Source organism: Gavialis gangeticus, unplaced genomic scaffold (assembly GCF_001723915.1).
Source record: "Gavialis gangeticus isolate Ggan-Ray unplaced genomic scaffold, GavGan_comp1, whole genome shotgun sequence".
Lineage (NCBI taxonomy): Eukaryota > Metazoa > Chordata > Crocodylia > Gavialidae > Gavialis > Gavialis gangeticus.
In genome coordinates this window covers 12,311,504-12,332,206 of record NW_017729030.1, presented here as the reverse complement: position 1 = coordinate 12,332,206, position 20,703 = coordinate 12,311,504, and the positions used below count along the sequence as shown (strand labels likewise).

General features: G+C 40.4%; 1 protein-coding gene across 1 annotated transcript in view; it reads left to right on the top strand.

Moving 5' to 3' along the window:
• The window catches only part of COL25A1 (collagen type XXV alpha 1 chain), a gene marked incomplete at its 5' end in the record, with an annotated part of 779,688 nt that extends 760,412 nt beyond the window's left edge, over positions 1-19,276 (top strand). Inside the window, 3 exons of the mRNA XM_019521958.1 lie at positions 6,853-6,939; positions 9,854-9,892; positions 12,742-19,276. Of these exons, the coding sequence (XP_019377503.1) occupies positions 6,853-6,939; positions 9,854-9,892; positions 12,742-12,744 (129 nt within the window). The remainder of the gene's footprint in view (positions 1-6,852; positions 6,940-9,853; positions 9,893-12,741) is intronic.
• Positions 19,277-20,703: the final 1,427 nt, after the last annotated feature.

The window sequence follows — 20,703 nt, the reverse complement described above, 5'->3', positions numbered from 1 at the left end:
ATTCCTCACTAGGCTCAGAACATCAGTCCTTAACAGCTGGTTAAGTAAATTCATCACTGTTTGAGAAGAATAACTGCAAACCCCACAAGCAGTGCATTATTCAGAATTTAGGATTTCTGATGACATGCTAGGGGGAGCTTCCTGGGATCCCATTTCCCAAAGCTACAGACCACAGCATCCCTGTCACCCAGAGCCCACAACTACCACTTAGCATGTGCAACAGGGAGAGTCACTGCCATTGCTTCTGTTCCTGCAAAATGGCCTTGCCAAATAGCATGATTTGCATTCCTTACAAAAAAAGCATGCAGCAATGTAGTCCTATATACATTTCCCAGCAGTATTTTACAATCTAGCCCACATACATGTCAAAACCAACAGAAATCTTTGTTCATTTTTTATAGGGTTTCCCTGGTCCTCGAGGAGAAAAGGGTGATGTAGGAGAAAAGGGAGAAAAGGTGACTTCAGTGCTGTTTGATATTGCTTGACTCCTTAGCTCAGTTAGTTTTGTCTTATAATTTGTCCCATTAGACCTGATCTGTCTTGCTTACTGTGTGCCAAAAGGCAGGTCACAGATATTTGGTAGAGAAAGTCCTCTGTCACAAAAAGAAAAGAAACCTATGTGCTGAACCAGAAACCATGGACAACTGGTACCACCTTAGTTGGGGGGGGGATGTGTCCCCACCAGGGACTAGTCAGCAACCAGGGGGGGCTCCCCTCACAGCCAGTCTCACTGACTGGGGGGTGTTCACCTGCTGACTAGGAAGGGGTTCCCGGCAGCCAATCTCACTGACCGGAGAGTGGGGAGGATCCCCTGCAGCCAATCGTGCTGACCGGAAAGTGGCTATTGCACTTCATCCAGCTCTCTGACTCCCTGGCCGGTGCTCGCAGGGTGGGCACTGGCACTCCCACCTGTTCCCCCTACCCATTGCCTAAGCAGGGAGTGTGGCCTGTCAGGGGTGCACCAGCGCTCTCAGGGGTACACATGCACCCCCATACACCCCCTACGCGTTGCCATCCTCATCCTAGGATTAGGCTGTGTTCTATAACCCATTTCATGTCTGCTGAAAGTCTGTGTCAGCCTGGGGAAGATTATACTAACATGAGGTAGTGCAGCACTGACTTTCCATTGGGGACCTTTGCTCAGCTCCCCAACTGATGTAAAATCAGTGTAGTGCTCTGGATTTCAATGGGTCTGTGCCATTTTACACTAGCTAAAGGTCTGGCCAATTATTAAGCTGCTAAGGACCAAAAATGGTGCAAATTCAAGATTAAGAGAATTCACTTAATTGTTTCTATTCAATAGCTTTTATTGATTTAAGTCCTGCACCACAGTTTTTGTAAACGAAACAATGAAACATTTCTGTAGTGCACCAGACAGTGAAATTAACTAGGAACTGCCTAGCCTCATTTTACTGTCTGAACGGAGTCACATGCATATACTAAGCAAACACAATGAGGAGCAATTTAGGGGTTGAAGCAAAAATGGTAGCAGCCCTTTCTTGGGAAACAGAGTGAGCACACAAGGAACCACCTTCTCTTGTGCTACAAGTATAGGTCTCTGTGCTCATAGGGGCACTCTATAACTGACTTGCAATACCAGCCTGGTATGTGGGGGGAGCAGACTGTATTGTCTTAAAGGACTGCAGTATAAATGGTTCCAAACATTATTTATTAGCTTAAGTTTTTAATTGACTTCACTTTAATTATATCAATACCATTTTTTGAGTTTACTTGCCACAGACATGTAGGTGATCACATTTCACTGATTTGTGTTCACAGAAAGTCCCATGACAAGAACTGACAGAAACAAAATTATGAAGTGACATGTATAATGGATCTTTGCTCCAGAAGCATTCATTGAATTGAATTGTTATAACTCAGAAGGCTTCCTGCAAAGCATTCTCAGTTACAGCGGGGAGCTGCACTTCTGTCTGCACCCCACATTCCTGCACTGGGAGGCAGAGAGCACCTGTGAGCAAGCAGATCATTGCTTAATTGATGAGTCATTAGGCTGCTCACTGTTTTCCTCTTAGGTTTATGAGTACTAATCAGGGTTGCCAGCCCTCCAGAATTGCCCTGGAGTCTCCAGGAATTAGATACAAATCTCCAGGAGACTCTGAGAGTCACCTAGGAGATAAATTATAGGGAATTCATTAAAATAAATATGAAATGTTGAAGCCAATTTATACAGTAGTCCAGCTAGTTTTTAAAATGTAATAGTAATGTGCATTCACCTTCCTGATGAAGGCTGCTTGTACAGGCCACAGGGGTTTAATTCAGTTTAGTTCTCCCTAAATTGAAACAGTGAGTTTTTAAAAAACACCGCTTCAATTTAGAGAGAATTAAACTGAACTAAACCCCTGTGGTGTGTATATAAGGGTGGGGACCCGATCCTTACCTGCCTCTTCGGCAGTGGGGAGGTGGAGTGAGCTGCCAGCAGTCCAAGTGGTCCCTGAGCTGCGTGGGGGCCCCTCAGGCAGCACCCACCCACTGGGACCCAGCCCGGGGAGGCACCACAGCCACAGAGGGAAGCACCGGGCCCCCACACAACTCAGGCAGGCTCTGAGGAGAAAAAAAAAAGACCAGGCCGCCACTTTTTTTTCCTTCTTCTTCAGTGAAGCTGCCCTCATGGGCTGCTGCTGGGTCCCACAGCCCCTGAGCTGCACAGGGCCCACCAAGCCCCAAGCACATAGGCTTCAAGCACCCTGTGCACTGTTGCACTTTCTTAGGTAGCAAAGTAAAACGTCTTAGAGGTGTTTTATCTTGCTAAGTACCAAAGTCATTTAAAGTGGAATGTGCTGTCGAAAGTGCAAATAGCAATGCCATTGAAGCGGAATACGCTGGCAAAAATGCAAACAGCAACACCATTAAAGCAGTGCAAAAGAGCATTTAAGCCGCTGTAAAGGCCAATTTTGTGGTGTGTACAAAGGTCCATAAAGTTGGTAGTGAATGAGTTTTAGAGAACAGTAGACCAGTCATTAATGTAATTATACCTTGTGATGAAACCTCCGTGAATGATCTCAGAGTTGGCAACACTAGTACTAATCCCCCTTGCCCTATCCCTCTTCCCCTCCCCTCCTTGCTTCTCTCTGCCTCCCTGCTGCCTGCCCTTTGCCTTCTGCTTCCTGCTAGGGCACCTGGCAGCTTCCCTTCCCCCCTTCCCTGCCAGATTGCGCCCACCTGGAGCTAAAGGATAACCAGTAAGCTAACCAGTTATCACTGCACTTACCAGTTAAACAATTAATCATTTAACTTTTCACATCCCTAATTTCCAAAGTAAGAAGTTGAAGTTAATTTACCTGTAAAAATGTTCAACACAAATAACAAAAATGCTACTTTTGATACCATACCATAATAATGTACTTTTGTTTTTCATAGACGTATGTTTCATATAATGTTGAGTCAGGTCCAAATCTCTATTCCCTCCTGTGAACAAACTGCACATGATTTCTCCTACAGGTCCTCCCTAAGTCTGCTACAGTGAAATGGAGTCAGTGTTTGCATTATAATCTCTGCTTAACTTGGCTGTAAAAAAGTAAAAGTCTTCAGAGCTGTATGTTGATAGACATGGGTATAGCTGTGGAGTGCTAGTAGAGAAATAGGTTTCAAAATTGATTCAGTTTTTTTCTTTGTTGTATGATTCAAAAAATGAATCCTTATAAATCATTTAATTAAATACCGTTGTGGTATTTTGGGTCACTAAAACAGATTTTAGAAAGTCAGAGAGGCCAGTAATTAAGGTTTTATATCTTCTTTTTATTTTTAATCTTCAATTCTTTTATGTAACCTGCCTTTAGAAGGAATTAAGGATGGAGATACTTTTTTGACTACAGACTAAGAGCTTGACTCTGGGAAGCATTGTTCATGTCAGTGCTAGCACACTGCAGGTCTGACCTTAAGGACCTTGTGCTCCCTCCCATGCACTGATGGGAAATCTGTGCCCATGGGACATAGGAGCATGTGTCCTTCTCTAACTGTGTTGCAGTCTGTCCATGGGCCTGGAGGGGGCAGGAAACAACGTGAGGAAACCAGCTGTGATTCTCTAGATTTTCCATCTACAAGTATGCAGAGAGACAATTGCACAAGTTATTGCAGTCTTAGTCTAGTCTTCCCATGCTAGGCTTATCTGTCTAATGTGGGAAGAGCAAGGCCATGCCCAGCCCAGACCAGGAGGGATTCCTTGAAGCATGGTGCCTGAAAGAGCAGTGCTTTAGAAAACCTATTGGTAGAAGGCAGCAGAATAAAAGAGGCATTCACAAAGACACTCCTTGTCCTCTGTGGATCCCCTGAAGTTCGCGTAAACCTCAGATGGTGGGTGAGTTGAAGAATAAAGGGAAAAAAACCCCTCGTTCATGGGAGAAATTAGTAGGAAGCTCAGTGACCTGAAACTGAATTACTCACCTCTTCCATACATAGATTTTTTCCACTTAGAAGGAAACAGGGACCCTTGGTTTTCACTGCAAGGTTGGAAATCAGAATGATCATCTTTTGATCTGTAAATTGATCACATTGGAAGCAAAAGTCTTACAGAATTTAGGAAAGAAAATTAATATGGAACCAATTCCTGCTATACATTTTCACTTTTTTCAGGATCTGACTATACTTAATGTTATAATTTTACCAACCCCTGGAATTGACCGATCTCACCTTGAAGTAAATGAGTTTTTCCTAAATAAATAGTGTTGAGCTGAACTCCCCATTGTGCCTGGATTTTCAGAATCTGTGAAGAGAAGAGAAAAAGGCCTTCTGTTGACTTCAATAATTACTGCTGCACCAGCAACCAAAGCTGCAATAAGGCCCTGGGTCATTATGAGTGGGAGCCTAGTCATACATGTACCATCCACATCTTTGCTAACCCTGAAAACATTTTACAGCTGTTCTTGCATGTATGTGAAGTTAGATGTGTTTGTGCTATACAGGAGGCACAGTACACAAACACTATAAGCTCTCACCCTGAAATGCTATCTTTGTCACAACAGGTAAAGATTGAGCTACCTTAAATATCCTGACATTGTTTTGTGTGTGTGTGTGTGAGAGAGAAAGTGACAGCCTTAACGTTCCTTAAATGTGAAGTGTTTGTGAGGATGTGTTTTTCCTGATATGCAACCTTTTTGGCACACAAGAAAGATAGATGAAGAACTCTTGTTTACATAGCATCATAAATATAGTACATCTGTTCATGGGGAAAAAAAATCTTTTAGTGTGAATGTATACTATAGCATATCTTATATATTATGTTTAGTTTGTAAAATATATTAGTTTGCTTAATAATTTAAAGGTTGTTTAAAAAAAGGTTATTTCTTTCTGCAAATGAATTCAGTCTTTATGTATTGCTGTGAAATTGGTTGAATGTCTATTTCATGTATTTTATCCTAAACATGTCTGCCTTTCCAGAGGTGCACTCATTCCTTCTCCTTCTACCTTCATTCCTTACAGTTCCTCTGTCTTTTTTATCCTTTTCCTTACAAATTAAATCTTCCCTACAGCCAAAACCTTGACCACCCTCCCTTGGCTATGCTCCAGTGTCATACTAATTTTCCTTTAACTATTTTTCCGATTTCTTTGTAATATTCCTGATTTTTCCCACCCTGCCCTATTTAGCCCTAGTCCAACTAGTTTCAATTTATTTTTTTTACTAGAAGCATTTTGATGTTGTTAAATGAGAGTGAGCCTGAAACTCATTTACCATTGTGATCCACTGGTGTGAAATCAATTATAAAATGAACTCTTTCAGTATCATGCACTGCTTGAGGTAGAGGTCACTTTTTCAGGTAGCTCTGTCAAAAAAACGGAGGAGGGGGGCAGGGAGGGGTGTTATATCCTCTGAATAATCAAAAGCTGTGAAAGTCACTGTAAACCTCTCATTCAGAAACATTATCATCCCCTTTGTAACAGCAACTCTGTGCGACTCCAGTCACGTGATCAAAGGACCAAATCATGTTAAATATCCTAATGAAATTTTCCCTGCAAGGAAGATTCATGTTGTGAGCATGGAATTCATTGCCACTTTCAGTTAGATTCTGATTTGAGAAAGATAGGGATCAATGGAAAATTTTGTAGCACCTCTACATCAAGCAGTTTGGAATCTCTGAGTCCTTTAGCAGGGTTTGAAATGAAGGGCCAGACTTTATTCAGAGTGGTATCTGTGCAACCCCATGACTACAACAGGCTCACGCAGGCATAACTTAAGAGGAGAATTTGGCACAGATTCAGGTGGAACTGACACGTGTGACACCAGTTCAGCAAAGAGCATCCTGAGCCAATCATTCTTGAAGTGACTCTGCTGAATGTGAGAGTCAGACAAGAAATCATTTCCCCGTATTTTTCCCTTCGTTTCCCATCAGTTCCCACTTCCTCCGTTCACATGAATTATGCTGATTCTTGCAGAGCCACATCTGATTAGAGATTCTGCTTGCCTGTTGAACCCCAAGGAAAGTGAAAAATTCTGCTTGTCATACCAGTCAGTTTCCATGTTAAAATGGCAGCACTAACAATCACTGAGGACAAGTAGGAGACACCTGATCCTGCAGAAAGGTTAGACTGGGTGGGCTTTCAGCTTTGTCTCTGCATCAGGAAATCCACCCCATTGTTTCAAGCCCTGCTTTAGGATTCAGAGCATTTATAAAGCCAACATGAATACAAAAGCTCAATAATCCCAACTGATTCAGTCCTTGCTTATGATCATATAACTTATTTTTCCACATAATGCACTATCCAAACCAGAACACAGTGGTAAGTGTCCTTTCAGCCCTCCATTGGCTAAAAAAAAATATTTTTACACCAATCTTTCTTTATTCTTTTTTTTACCAAAAGAATGAAACATTTGTTTTATCCAAACCATTGTGTCCACAGGGGGAAAAGGGAAAGAAAGGCAAAAAGGGGCCTAAAGGGGAGAAAGGAGAACAGGGTGCCCCTGGATTAGATGCACCTTGCCCATTGGTATGTCTCACTCCTGTATTGGAAATCGATCATCCTACTGTACTTTAGAATGACATAATCTGAGGGGAGAGGAACAAGCTACAGCTACCGTGGAACCTGGTCTCCTTCATTAAAAGATCATCATTTGCTAGTCTGAACATTGTTTTTGCCAGTCCAATTTGGTTTGAAATACCAGCTTTGAAGATTTTAAAACAGGATGTTATTGATGGGATATTTTGCTGTGTCTGCATTCTGGCTACCTGTGTCTGCCAGCATCATGTGCAAATTGGGACTGCAAGTAGTCTTTTCTTGATGGAAGTAGGTGCATTTAAAAAGTCATTTCCACACATTTAAAGCACCATTGCTGTCAGCTTTCTCCTCTTGTTCTCTGTTTTTATTTGTTTGCTCCAGCTAAGTCAACGCCCAAGGCATTTCTTTGTCAGTAACGTTACAAGTTAATCTTTACAAACAGGGATTCCGTGGAATTAAGGGGGAAAAAGGGGAGCCAGGCCAGCCTGGCCTGGATGGGCTGGATGCCCCTTGCCAATTGGTACAGTATTTCTCTTTCCTACCAACCCTGCATGCGGTTCCTTTGTTTGTAGTCAGTCATTCCCAATGTAAAGTGTTTCTATGAGCAGACTTTACATTGTTCACATAATACATGCATGTGCATGAAAAAAACAAGCTTGCTTCACTGATCATAACGGTGTTGAGAGAGTACGCAGCGGAACCTAACACCCAACATTTTGCTCCCACATGGTAGTTTGTAAGTTTGTGTCCTTCCAACATTTGCAATGAATATAATTTTTTCCCCTCAGGACTGCTTGTTTTTGTTTTTCTCCCAAGATGCCTATTGCCTTACTCACTAAGAACAAAATTCACCTCTGGGCAGAAAACCAGCATAAGGATCATTTACCATTTACAATTTATGGCTGTGTCTGCATAGGTGTGAATTTTATCCTAACCTGCCCTGGACCATTCTGCACACTTGGCTCCAGTTAAAATCAACAGGAGTTTTGGATGCAAGATGTTTTCAGGATTCAGGCAAGAGATACATCCATGTAAAGAATGAAATAAATATTGATCTGTCAAAGCTGAATCACAAACGCTTGCCCTAAGCAATTAATGGTCCTGATTCTTCAGACCTGATTCATCAGAATGGAGTTTTTGGTACATATCAGGCCTACAGGTCACAACAGTATTTAAATTTGAAACACAAGACTTACCTGAGCTTTGTAAGAAGATAATGGTCTGCAGCCCGACCCCTCACTGTCTTTGTTATTTAACATTTTCAAGTTAATGGTCTTTTCCCTTGGAACTTACCTCCCTGAAATACACACAATACTCTCCCACTCTATGTTAGCATGAATTCAAGTTCCCATCTCTACTAAAATTCTACTTGTTGACCCTCTCCCTTGTACCAATCTGGCAACAATGAGGTTTTTTTTCACATTTATATATAGATATATATATCAAAGGACATATTAATTTTTCCATTTAAAAATGAACAGTACATACACATTTCCTAAAGGCTTAAGAGAGATTTTTTTTTAATTGTTGGAAATTAAAATTGGTCTGCATGTTCTGATATTGTTTGTTAGCTAAGCACGGTTCTCTTTAGATGAATGTTAAAATTAAATAGATATTATTTCAAGTACACTGTTTCTAATTTAATTGTTAGTGGGATTTTAATCTTAAGTACATAGTTCATGTTATATTTTGTTTGCTTCTGATTAATGATAACCATATCTCATATACTTTGTTGGGGGTAATCAAGCATGCCTTCATAACTAAAAAAAAGTGTTCCTCTGCTGTTGCTGTATCACTTATATCTGGAAAATCCTTACTGATGAATGAAAAATATTCTTCTGTAGATAGGCAGTTGTCAGGATAAACTGTTAACTGAGCAGTGATCTTTCTTGTTCTAGAAAGCAAGAAGTTCCCATGAGAGTTCAAAAGTTTCTTGTGTTTCTCAGAATTGTTAACAGATAAGAAATCCACCTAAATAACCTTTTAAACACACGGGGCCTGATTTTTCTCATTTACATTTCAGTGTCTTGAGATGCTGAATTCCACTGACTCTTAGAACTTGCCTCATTGCAGGTTCAGTCCACACACCAGGAACAACTTCATTAAATCAGGAATAAGTCAGTTAAAAACTGTGTAATTGAAATCAGAATCTGGTCTTTATCTGGGGCACAGAGGGTGTAAGCAAAAGCAGGGAATGGTAAAAGGAATGGATTAAAGTGGCTGCAGCGAACAGAGTCCAGGTACTGACAAGCATATTGCAACCAGCTTGACAGATGAATATCTGTCACACAGTGTAGTCAGCTTCTATTTTTCCATCCTGCTCCCACTATTTTCAAAACAACTTCAACTGGTTTCAGTGGTTGTAGGTTCAGTAGTTTTCCTTTTAAAAGCTAAGAATTTTTTTAAAATCAAAATATTCCCATTGGTGTTTGGATATAAATGTCTTCTCACTGAGTTAACTTTGGACCAGGAGCATAAAGCAATACACTCCAGATAAAAGTGATACATCATTGTTCATTGATTTTGTATATTCAGCTGTAGAATGTTATGAATAATAGACTTGCATTAAAACAATGCATAGTTCTGCAGGGAGTGAATCTGGTTCAGCTGATTTGATGCAGCCTTGATAGCAACAGGCTTGCAGTTATGATACACACAGATCAGTGTGAGTAGACTCTGTTCAGTCAGGATTATATTTTCCTCTAAGGAAGGGCAGGATTGTAGGTATTTGCAGTGTAAATGCACTTTCTTTCTGTTAGATACTTGGCTTTTTCCTCATCTTGAGTATCATAGAGAATTCTAAATTAGGAGGTAGCAGCTATCAATTAGATAAGAAGGCCTGGTTGTTTCAATAGACGCAGTATCAAATTCAACTATGCATTTTTTATCTTTTTTCTTGAAACAGGGGCCAGATGGATTACCAATGCCTGGCTGTTGGCAAAAGGTAAAGTAGGCAGATCAGTTCTGCACAGAAGCACTGTCCCTTTTTATTTGGCCTAAGGAGAACCCTATCAGCTCCACAAATATCAGCACTCCAATTTGCTTGAGACTATCTTATAGATATTTCAGTACACAGCAACATAACAAATAAGCTCTCTGTAAATATTATCTGTGTGATGAAGCTGTCAGATATAGGGGTTATAACACTGTTTATGCAATTTTAAAACAGTTGCCAGCTAAGTTTCTGGGAAGTCAACAACCTTTGTTCCTCACAGGAAGAACTACATATCTTTCAGCCTTCCATATGGGAAATCAGTTTTACCAAAATGTTCATAATGACCTTCCAAGCCTAGATTTTTCTTGGGTTATCCAAAGGGACAGTGTATCATGCTTCTGTTTCCCAGCCCTTCTCACCCTCCAAGGCATTCTCCTGACCCCCAGTTCATCTTGTTTTGTGCTTGTTGCTGTTTTATAGTAGTGTTAAGTGATAACATCACTAAGATGGCAATTTCCAGCCATTTATTGGTAGAACCCTGAGAATGCGAGAGTTGAAGTCATCAGCCGTCCGAATAGACATATCAACAAAAGGATATTTATTCCTCTCTGAATACTGAGACATGAACCATAAGTGAACTGCTGGCTGAATTTTAAGTTAGTGATAAAACTCTGATTGACATAAGTGGGGTAGGATTTCATACCAAGCCCGTTTCAAAGGTTAATTCTGGAGGGTTATGCTCATGCAGTAAAATAAACATTTATTGACTATTTTATTTGAAAATGTCAACTCGTGAGGAATTGTGGGCCTGTGGGGAGGAGGTACATCTAGCTCTCAAGCCAGGCAGTACCTCGCCAGGTGTGTTAACTGGGAACAGAGTCCATGCCTAAAACCAGCTAGCTAAAGGAGCAGTTAACAGTGCTGCTTTTTCAGCAGGACACACTGTAGAGCAGGGGTGGGCAAAATACAGCCTGTGGGCTGGATCTGGCCTGCGAGGCCATTCTGTCCGGTCCATGGGGCCCCTAAAAAATGTAGAAAATTAATATTTCTCTGCCCTTGGTTCCTGTCAAAAATGACAGGAACCAAAGGCAGTAGGACCCAGGGTAAGTCCAGCGGGCTCCCACAACAGCAGGGCCCTCCCAGCTTGGCCCCCCAGCCGGAAGCCCCAGCTGGGGTTTCTGGGCTGGGAGCACGTGGCTGCCTCGGTGCGGGAAGTTCAGGTAAGTGGAGGCGGGGGGACCCCGGGCAGGGAAGGAGCAAGGGGGGGGGGTGAAGCGGCCCCTCCCCACCCACGCCCAGTGCCCCATGCTGCAGCTGCTCACAGCCCACATGGGACTGCCTGTGCCTGCTCCGGACAGCCCCATGTGGGATGCGAGCTCCTGCAGCATGGGGTGCCAGCCGTGGGATGGGGGAGGGGCCACTTCCCCCATGCTCACTGGCAGTGGGGCAGGTTACAAGGTAGTGCTGAGTGCGGGGAAAAGTGGCCCCTTGCCCACCCCATGGCCAACCCCTGGTGCTGCAGCCACCTGCAGCCCACATAAGGCTCACTGTGCCTGCTCTAGACAGCCCCACATGGGCTGCGAGTGGCGGCAGCAGGGAGCGCTGGCCATGGGGCAGGCGAGGGGCCACTTTTCCCCGTGCTCAGCACCAGCTTCTTCCTGCTGGCAAGCAGGGGGTCGGGGCTGTGTGCTGCCCCCTGCCTGTACCGCGGGGCTGGGGGGCACTGGGTGTGAGTGGGCAGGGAGCCAGTGGGAGCACAGGGGCCCGCCCCAGTGTCCCAGGGCCAGTGCCAGTGGGGCCCAGAGCAGGGCAGCAGGAGTGTGGGGTCCCAGCTGGCAGGGGCTCTATGGAGCCAGGCCAGCTCCCCTCTCCCTGCTGGTGCAGCCCAGCCCGGCTCCACTGACCCCTGCTGGCCTGTGCCCTGCTCTGGGCCCCACCGGTGCTGGCCCTGGGACATTGGTCCCAAGACATTGGGATGTTGGTCCCAAGATGGTGACCAGGGGGCAGGGCACCTGTCAAGGGGCGGGGCTACCCATGTGGCCCTTGACAACCTGCCAAAACTGGGTAAGCAGTCCTCTGCCAAAAATAATTGCCTGCCCCCTGCTCTAGAGTTAATCCCATTCCCAGATCATCCTACAGCAGAGCAGGGCACTGTTTAGCCCTGTGTGCAAAACCTAGACAGGGTGTAGGCTAGGCTGAAAAAGATGTTAGTTTCTCTTGTGAAAGTCCCATTTCACATCAAGGAAGAAAACCCAAAATGCAGGGCCTGAAGTATTTGTGTAATTGCAGAAGAGCAGATAATAAAGGTGACTGTGGCTTCTCTTTAATGAGTGCTTCCCTTAATGCAGGCATTATTCCAGGTGTGGCTCTGTGAAAGTAGGCAAGGCAAGTCGGACTTGCAACTACTTGTAATTCCCTTTTTTTTTTCAATTCTCCAGATTTCAAGGTGACAGCTTTTACACCTTGGGACAGCTACAGCTACAGCTTTTAGAGGGAACCAGAATTTATTGTTTACCTCTCAGGACAATAAATCTTGTTCTCCTTTTGAAGATCAGTCAATATCTATTTATTATTTCTTAGATAATTGGTGACTGAAGTAGATGTGATCATTAAATCAATGTTTCTTGCTTTCACAGAGTTTATAGAAAGGGAAGTTGCAGGCATTTTGATCTTTTTTCAGTCAGTAGAAAAAAATATCTAGCAGTGATTATTAGGGGCATACTGAAAGCATACTTACTTTTGCTTTTGGTAATGGTTTTGTGTTCATGGTTCTGCCAAATCTTTGTGTATTTGGAATAAAAGTTTGACTGCTAAATAACTAACCTGATCAACTTATGTCTCTTTTTGTCTCTTTTCAGTGATGAATCTAACCTTACAAGCATGAAGTTGTGTATATACTGCTCCACTTTTTGTATTTATAGTTAAAAACTGAAAATTGATTTTACAAGTTTGAGATATGTTTACATGTAGCTGCTTCTACTTGTTTGCAGTTGTCCATGTGTACATCTTTTCTTCACTTACATCTGCAGTTAGTCACTATATAACTGCGTGAAAAACTTGTAGAAACAAAGATTAGTTTCTATATAGGGATGTATCTATGCAGAAACTAATCATGGAGATCTTATTATTTCTGTAAATCTTCTTTTCTTTTCATTTCTTTTCTTTTTTTTTCTTTTTCTCTTTTGGCTTGTGGACTTGCATGGACAATGAGTGCCATGAACTAGTTTACATGAAATTGTGACCAAATATGAGCTAAATGCTATGAAATGTACTGTACCAACTACCATTGGAGTTTACTGACTTGGCTTCCATGTTCATCTTAAACACCATCACTGATCCATGCTGCCACACTTGCTTGTACAGACTAAAAAAAAGCATGAATTGTGTGCCAAACCTGCTTGCTATGTGATTACTTCACATGCTAAAATGGCTGCTCACTGTGACCTTTGATTCAAACTGCTGAATTTTTTCCTTTTGTCATCTCAAGGGAGTCACACCATGGCTTATTGCCAAAAAGAGATAAAGCAGAGGAGATTAGAAACAGGTCTTGAATTTTTGGGGAACACAGTTCCAACTGCAGGTGGATGGCTTCCAGTTTTGTGGGTCCTGTGACCCTTTTGGTCAAGAAGGTCGTGCCTATTGATAAGCATTGGATTTTCTTGCACTGCTTGCAGTCCTGAAGACATTCGAGACAGATGGGTTTTGATATCTGGTCTTGTTGACCATTTAATCAAGAAGAGAAGAAGTTTGAAGAAGAAAGCACTCTTGCTTTGTGGTTAGTTTTAACAAGTTACAAAGATGCTGAGTGGATCATTTGATGGCAGACACCACTTGGGACAAGAAGCTTCACAACTTTATTAAAGGATTGACACGCTATGTGACCCATGTGTTGAATTTTGGAATTGCCAAAGGAAAGAGCATCCTTGGGAATGGGGGCGTTGTGTAACATTCCCCTCTTGGGGGTAATGGAACTGATCAGATACATATGCACTGTAGTGTGGTTTTAGGATGATCCCATTTAAATAACACATTTTGTTGAACTTTTCTGCAGTTTTGGAAGCTATACTTAATATTTTTCTCATTTTTTTCTCATAAACATTTCCATAAAAAATACTTTCGGTAACCTAATTAACATTTGTTTTGATGGCTTTGAAGGAATTTCTTCAAATCATCGGTTCCTCTTGTTTCAGTATTATCTGTTTTTACAATATTTGAAGCCTTTTATTCTGAGAAAAATAAGTTTTTTACTTTTACAAGCTGATTCATTGACATGATTCTTCTTCTACAGTTGCAAAAGATTTTGCTGGACATTGTTACCCAAAGAACATAGAAAAGGAATGAGCCTAAGTGACTGTCATTGTATGGTAGTCATAGTTCACTTTATAAGGTGTAATTATTTTTCCATTTCTGATCAAATGAGTCAGACACAAAAGAAGCGGAGACTAAGCTTTGTTTCTCTGCATTCTAATAATTGGAAACTTTAAATTTGGGCATATTTGTAGTTTTAGCTTCACGAAACTTCTTTTCTTTCACTCACAGTTCTGAGTCTTCATATGGTGCATTTGTGCTCAGATTGAGAGATTATATGAACACATATATTTTTTATCTATTCAGATGATTGTGGGTATTGAGATGAGCTCAAACATTTTTATTTACATTTCTAAAAAGTTTTTCATATGCAGACCAAAACTAAAGTTGCAGAAGAAAAGATTGTCTCCATTCATATGTAGGCACCTTGTCATTCCTGGAAAAAGGCATCATTTGTCACTCAGTAGATTTGTAGCTCTTCTGGAAATGGGCACCTGTCAAATAGGTGGGTTGTTTTAGTACTACATTAGAATCTATAGTGAATAGACCCTATGCTCTAAGCCTATAGAATATAGGCCCACTATACAGAATGTTATTTTTTATCTTCATTTCAGCATATCAAAGCCATATCAAAAATAGCCTTTTAAAGAGAGAAATATATTTCTACAATTTTATATTATAAATAAGGACCTTTTCCATGAAGTTCTTCATCTTATAGTTTCCTACAAAAATGGGCTGCAGGTGTAAACATTTAGCAAAAAAAAGCCCCATCGAGTCATCCTAGCAACAAGGACCATAACCGAAGTAATATTTTTCTCTGTCTAATCTAATTTCTCAGAAACAACTCCAGCAAGCTTAATATTATAATAATTTTTTTATAAAATGGCCTTACAATTACACAGAGCTGGTATGTGGTGTAATACATCTGGGTGCCACAGTAGTGACTTTAATGGAAATTTCCCACTCAGAGGCGATTATAAGGTCAGAAGCGTAACCAGTATCCCTGCCAGTCACTTCTCAGTTTTATTCTGCATTCCTGACAAAGATTCAGGCTACCCTCTGGGCAGGAATGGAATTCCCTCCATCCAGATCCTATTGTGGCACACATTGGCCAAGTACATTGTGGATGTGGGGAATTTGCATTTGCCTCAGAAACACTATACGTTGGAAAACACCAGAAAGAAGACTATTGACCAGTCCAATATGGTAATTCCAATTTTCCATTAAGGGATTTTCCTAGTTATCTTTTATCTTAACGCATAATATAATTTAGCTAATGTTTTTACAACACACCTCATCATAATCTACAAGTATGCTTATATGTTGTATTATATAAGAAACTGTGCAAGATGCATATGTCTTTTTTGCAGTATTCTACATGTGCAGAATAAATTTAGGAAGCTTACCATTTAATTCAATGTTTTAGCACCATGAATCGTAGCAAAATCTTGGAATTGGCCATAAAAGCAAAACATTTTAAGAAGTAACATGATAATAAAAGACTAATAAATGCGTGCTGTCACACCAGTATTTGCCTTTTTTTAAAAATGATATGAGAACCTGAACTTTAAACGTCATATTCTGTAAACAAGGAAATGATGAACTTAGTTCTGCTAATTTATAATCACTAGTTTAAAATACCAGTCCATTCAGTTCTGTTGATAACATTTGTGACTTTAAAACATAGAGAAAAATGCAATAATCCTCTAAGTGCGATATAGTCACTGACAGCAGTACACAGAGGATGCGTAGTTATGTAAATTTATTTTTTCCAAAATAAGTTCCTTCTTTTTACTCCTTTGAAATAAGGAACTCCCATGAAATAAGGAAGGTTTCTGCTTTCAGTTATTCTTTTTTCCATATTTTTAAAGCTTTCACTGTGGCTAATGCCAGGAAAGCATCATTCCATTGAAATAACAGGATTTTAACAGCAGATACATAGTGTAATCTGACTGGTAGGAGTAATAACAACTGTCATAAATATATATAGACAATTAATGGCAGTGAAAAGGTGCCTACATCATACCAAGTTTTACTGTGGGGAAATCTAAACAGCATGTATAAAACTTTGATATACAGTACCAAAAAGATCAGGTTGAGTATTTCATACTGTAAAGCACCCTCTGAAGACTTGCAACTTATGTGGTTTAAAAACACTCATTTTTGGTGCTACTATACCATTCTCTTTTATATCACAGAAAACCTCCATGTTTTATTATTGTGTTTTATCATTTCATTTTTGTAGCATTCCTTCCATACAGTTTTGTTCTGTGTAATTTGGGAACTGGCTGAAAAATTTATTGACAGCCTTTTCAGCTGTAAAAATGTATAGGAAGCATGACTTCACATAAGCTCCATATCCTTTGCTTCTTGTTTTGTTTTGCAATTATTTCTTGTTCTTTTGTTTAGGGTTTTCACTATATGTTTGTCACCAACTTTCAGATGTTTCATTTACTGAAGCATAGTGCAGTCGCACCAAGGAGAGTGTGCTAAAGGAACAGTACGTCTACGAGCACTGTTTGGAACGTGATACAAATGACCTCTGTCATCATTTTCATATCTTTGTTGTAGGGACACTTTCTTTCAAGATGTTTTGGACACTGATTTATATAAAGTAAAGCATGAAACACAGTTGGTGGAACTTTGATGCTAAATGTCATTTTTGAATATATATTTTTTCTTAATTTATTGGTGCTTTTGGTGTCACTGTCTGACATTCTGGTGAGGCAGTATGATTCTGGGCATCCAGCTGTTTCTATATGTTTTCTTTGTCTACCATATAAGTATTATAGAAAAGTTTGAAAAAGGTCAAATCAGCATGTCTGCATTCATAAAAATAAAAATGTGCTTTAATAGCTTTAAATGGGCTATTCTCAAAAGTCTTTGTTATGTGCAGTGGAGAAACATTGAAATTGGAGTTATTAAGCTTTCTACTACTGCAAGCACATAAACTAGTTTGTATTTATTGTCTGATTATGACACTGGGACAGATAATACAGCCCTGACTCATGCAAATATTCCTAACACCTTAAAGAGAGGGTGGTATGGTCTGGTGAATAGAGCCCTGAACTCATAGTCAGGAGACACAGAGTCACTTCCTGGCCACTTTGAAGTCAGTGGGAGTCATTCCATACCTTCACTGGGCCAAGATTTCATCACTAGGACCTCCTCCCAACTCTTTCCCTGGCACTTGGGGCAAACTCATGCAAGTCATTTCACCTTCTTGTGCTACAATATCCTTATCAGTAAAATGGGGAAAATACTACAAATCTCCTTTGTATACCCTTTTAAGCTGTATAGATAAAATGGGCTCCAAAAGATCTGGGTAATCATGAGAGAGATTCTGCTGAGTGCAGTGGAACTACTTTTTATAAGTCAGGACTACTTGAGTAAAGGCTGCAGGAATGTTCTCATTCTACTAAGTAAATATAATGCTACAGGACATGCAGAAACTAGCCTTTTCTTTCAAATATCCTTACCTCCACTACCTGGCTATCTTACAGCTTACCTGAAGAGAGCATTTTAATTTTCACAAAAAAAGAGTATGTCACAAAAATATGGATCTCTACAAGGAAAGAGAAACATAAGCAAGAATGGTTGTGGCTAATTTCTTTGGCCATTAAAGTAACGCGCCTAATATCTAACTGTTATTTCATAGCCACTTGTTTTTATGTATCTAAGGATTACTGTAGTATGGAAAAGTATTTACTTGGTGGTTGGAGTCATTAAGTGATGTCACAAACAAGTGCCTGCCACCATCATTTCCCATAGAAGTTGAAAAGGATACTCCACAGAACAGGTGGAATTTATGTTTAAAATAGTGAGCCCGGAGTGTTATTTGTGCTTTGTTTTGTTTTGTATTTTAAATACATCAAGGTATTGATGCTGCTTTAGAAACAGAATTGTCTTTCTTTGGAGATCCGGGAGCCTTACTCAACCTGGGACCTATAGTGTTTTATTTGTTTATATTTAACTAAGAAACTGTATGAACTTCCCAGATGCCATTGGTACTTGCACACTTCATTGAGGTATTATTGAAGGGTTTGGCTAGAAAAAGAATGTTTTACATTTATGTGGATGTTCTTATATTATTGTACATGTTTGGGAAAATATAATATTGTGCAACTTACTTTTTTTTTTAAGATGTATGTATCTGACATTTTTCCTTTGGAAAATACTATATTTTTATTTGTATTTTTTACTTTTTTAAGTTCATCTATATGTGCAGTTATTTTTATATCACAAATGGTCTCTTGAAAATGCAGTAGAGGAGATAATGCAAAGAAAAGTAATTTGGTGAGAATTACACTGCTTTTGGGAAAACATGTGAGTCTCATGCAATCAATTCTGCTACAAATATTCTGAGTGTCTCATCATTGTAAATATGGCACAAAACCTGTCTTGCCCATTTCAAGGTTTAAATTATCCATTTTCATTTGTTGTTAATTTTCATTTTATTGTGGCCTCTGGCTTCATTGAACCTGATCAAACCGCATGCTTTTGGTTTTGTTTTTAAAATTTCTCCTTGGTTTTCAGTTTTTAATATTGTTTTGTTGTATTTGAGATTTGTACTGAGTTTTTGTTTCTAGCTTGTGAGAAGTTGATCTTCAGAATTATTTTTACACTATTTATGGACTTATTTTCATAATGTAAAAAGTGTGTAATTATTAAAATATTAATCCAGCCATTAATACTGACTTGCATAGTTATAAAGTTTTCTCGGTGTTCATGCAAGAAATTGTTCTGGTTTCTCTAAACTGAAAAATACTGTGTTTTATGTTGAGCCTAAATGCATCTGGAAAGCGAGTGCAGCTCATTCTAGCTACTCTTCACACTTGTTCTATTCCATCAGTGTCACTCAACTTGAGGGTTATGAAAAGCAATCTAAAACAAAGCTGCTCCCCTTACTCTTCATATGCCTTTACCCTTCCAAGTCAAATATTTTCTGTCAGCCTCTTGAAACACAGACACAAGTGGATTTTATAAGGTTATCATTTTTACTACTGATATATAGAAATGTAAGGGCAAAATCATAAATGTTTTTAACCTTGAATAAAGGGTTGCCCACCTGAAAAAGTTGAGAAACACTGTCTTACATTAAGTTATTTATTATACTGTCTTTCTGGGGGAGAGACGCATCAGAGCATGAGAGCTACAATTGTATTAAATACTAGTAAATAATGTAGGTGAAGTGGCCGTAGCCACTTCAGCTAAGATTGCAAAATTGCTTCTGTTATAAATTCCAGTTCTTAGATTAATGTAGTTTTCCAAACACTCTTCTCAGGGAACTAAGATTTTCCATGCTGCTGCATTACCTAAATGAAAGGTTTGGGGAATGGAGATATTAAGCAGAAATTTCCTATGTACAGTATATTGAGAGAGAGGAGGCTAAAAAAATGTATTCCTATTATATCAAAACATTTGCTTCATGTTTTTGAATAGCCATATCACTAAAATGAGTATCATTTGAAAGTGGTAAGTTTGCCAGGACATACTTCTCAGTGAAACATATAATTTCTATCAGAAATTTATTTTCATTGGACTGAAACATGATCAGTTTAATTGCTTTATACAGAATGCATTTTTGCTAGTTAAGTGCATACCTCACCAACAAGGCACTGAGCACATGTAGTAACCTAGTTAGACCAGCTGGGAAACATTAGAGCTAGTTTTAGGCAGCCTAGGATGCAATAAAAGTTATCCTCCTTCTCCCAGGTGCCAAATACTGCCTTGGCCTAGAGGAGTGAATACAGTGACTACAGAGATATACATTTCATAGATTTCATGGACATTAGGGCTGGAAGGGACCTCATAAGATCATTGGGTCCAGTCCCGTGCCCAAAGGGCAGGAAGCCAGCTAGGTCAAAGGATCCCAGCAAGATAGACATCCAAATGCTTCTTGAAAGTGTCCAGAGTAGGTACGTGCACCACCTTTGGGAGGAGTCTATTTCAGGCCTTGGGGGCTCGGACAGTGAAGACATTTTTTCTTATGTCCAACCTAAAACGGTCTTGGAGGAGTTTGTGACTGTTAGGCCTTGTCTTCCCTTGGGGTGAACAGGCATTCCCCCAGATCCTGATGCACACCCCTTATGTACTTATAGGCTGCCACCAAGTCACTCCTGAGCTTATGCTTCTCCAAGCTAAAGAGTTGTATGGCTCTCATCCTCTCTTTGTAAGGCCTGTTCTCCTGCCCTCTGATCATGTGTGTGGCTCTCCTCTGGACTCTCTCAAGCTTCTTCACATCTTTTCTGAATTGTGGAGCCCAGAACTGAATGCAGTACTCCAGCTGTGGCCTCGCCAAGGCCAAGGACAGTGGGAGGATGACTTCCTGGGTCTTGCTGAGATGCATTGGTAGATGAAAGCCAGAGTTTTATTCGCTTTGCCAACTGCAGTATTGCATTTGTGGCTCATGTTCATCTTGTGGTCAATCATGACCCCCAAGTCTCTTTCAGCCGTGGTGCTAACGAGTGTAGCACTGCCGAGCCCATAAGTGTCATACGGGTTCCACCCCC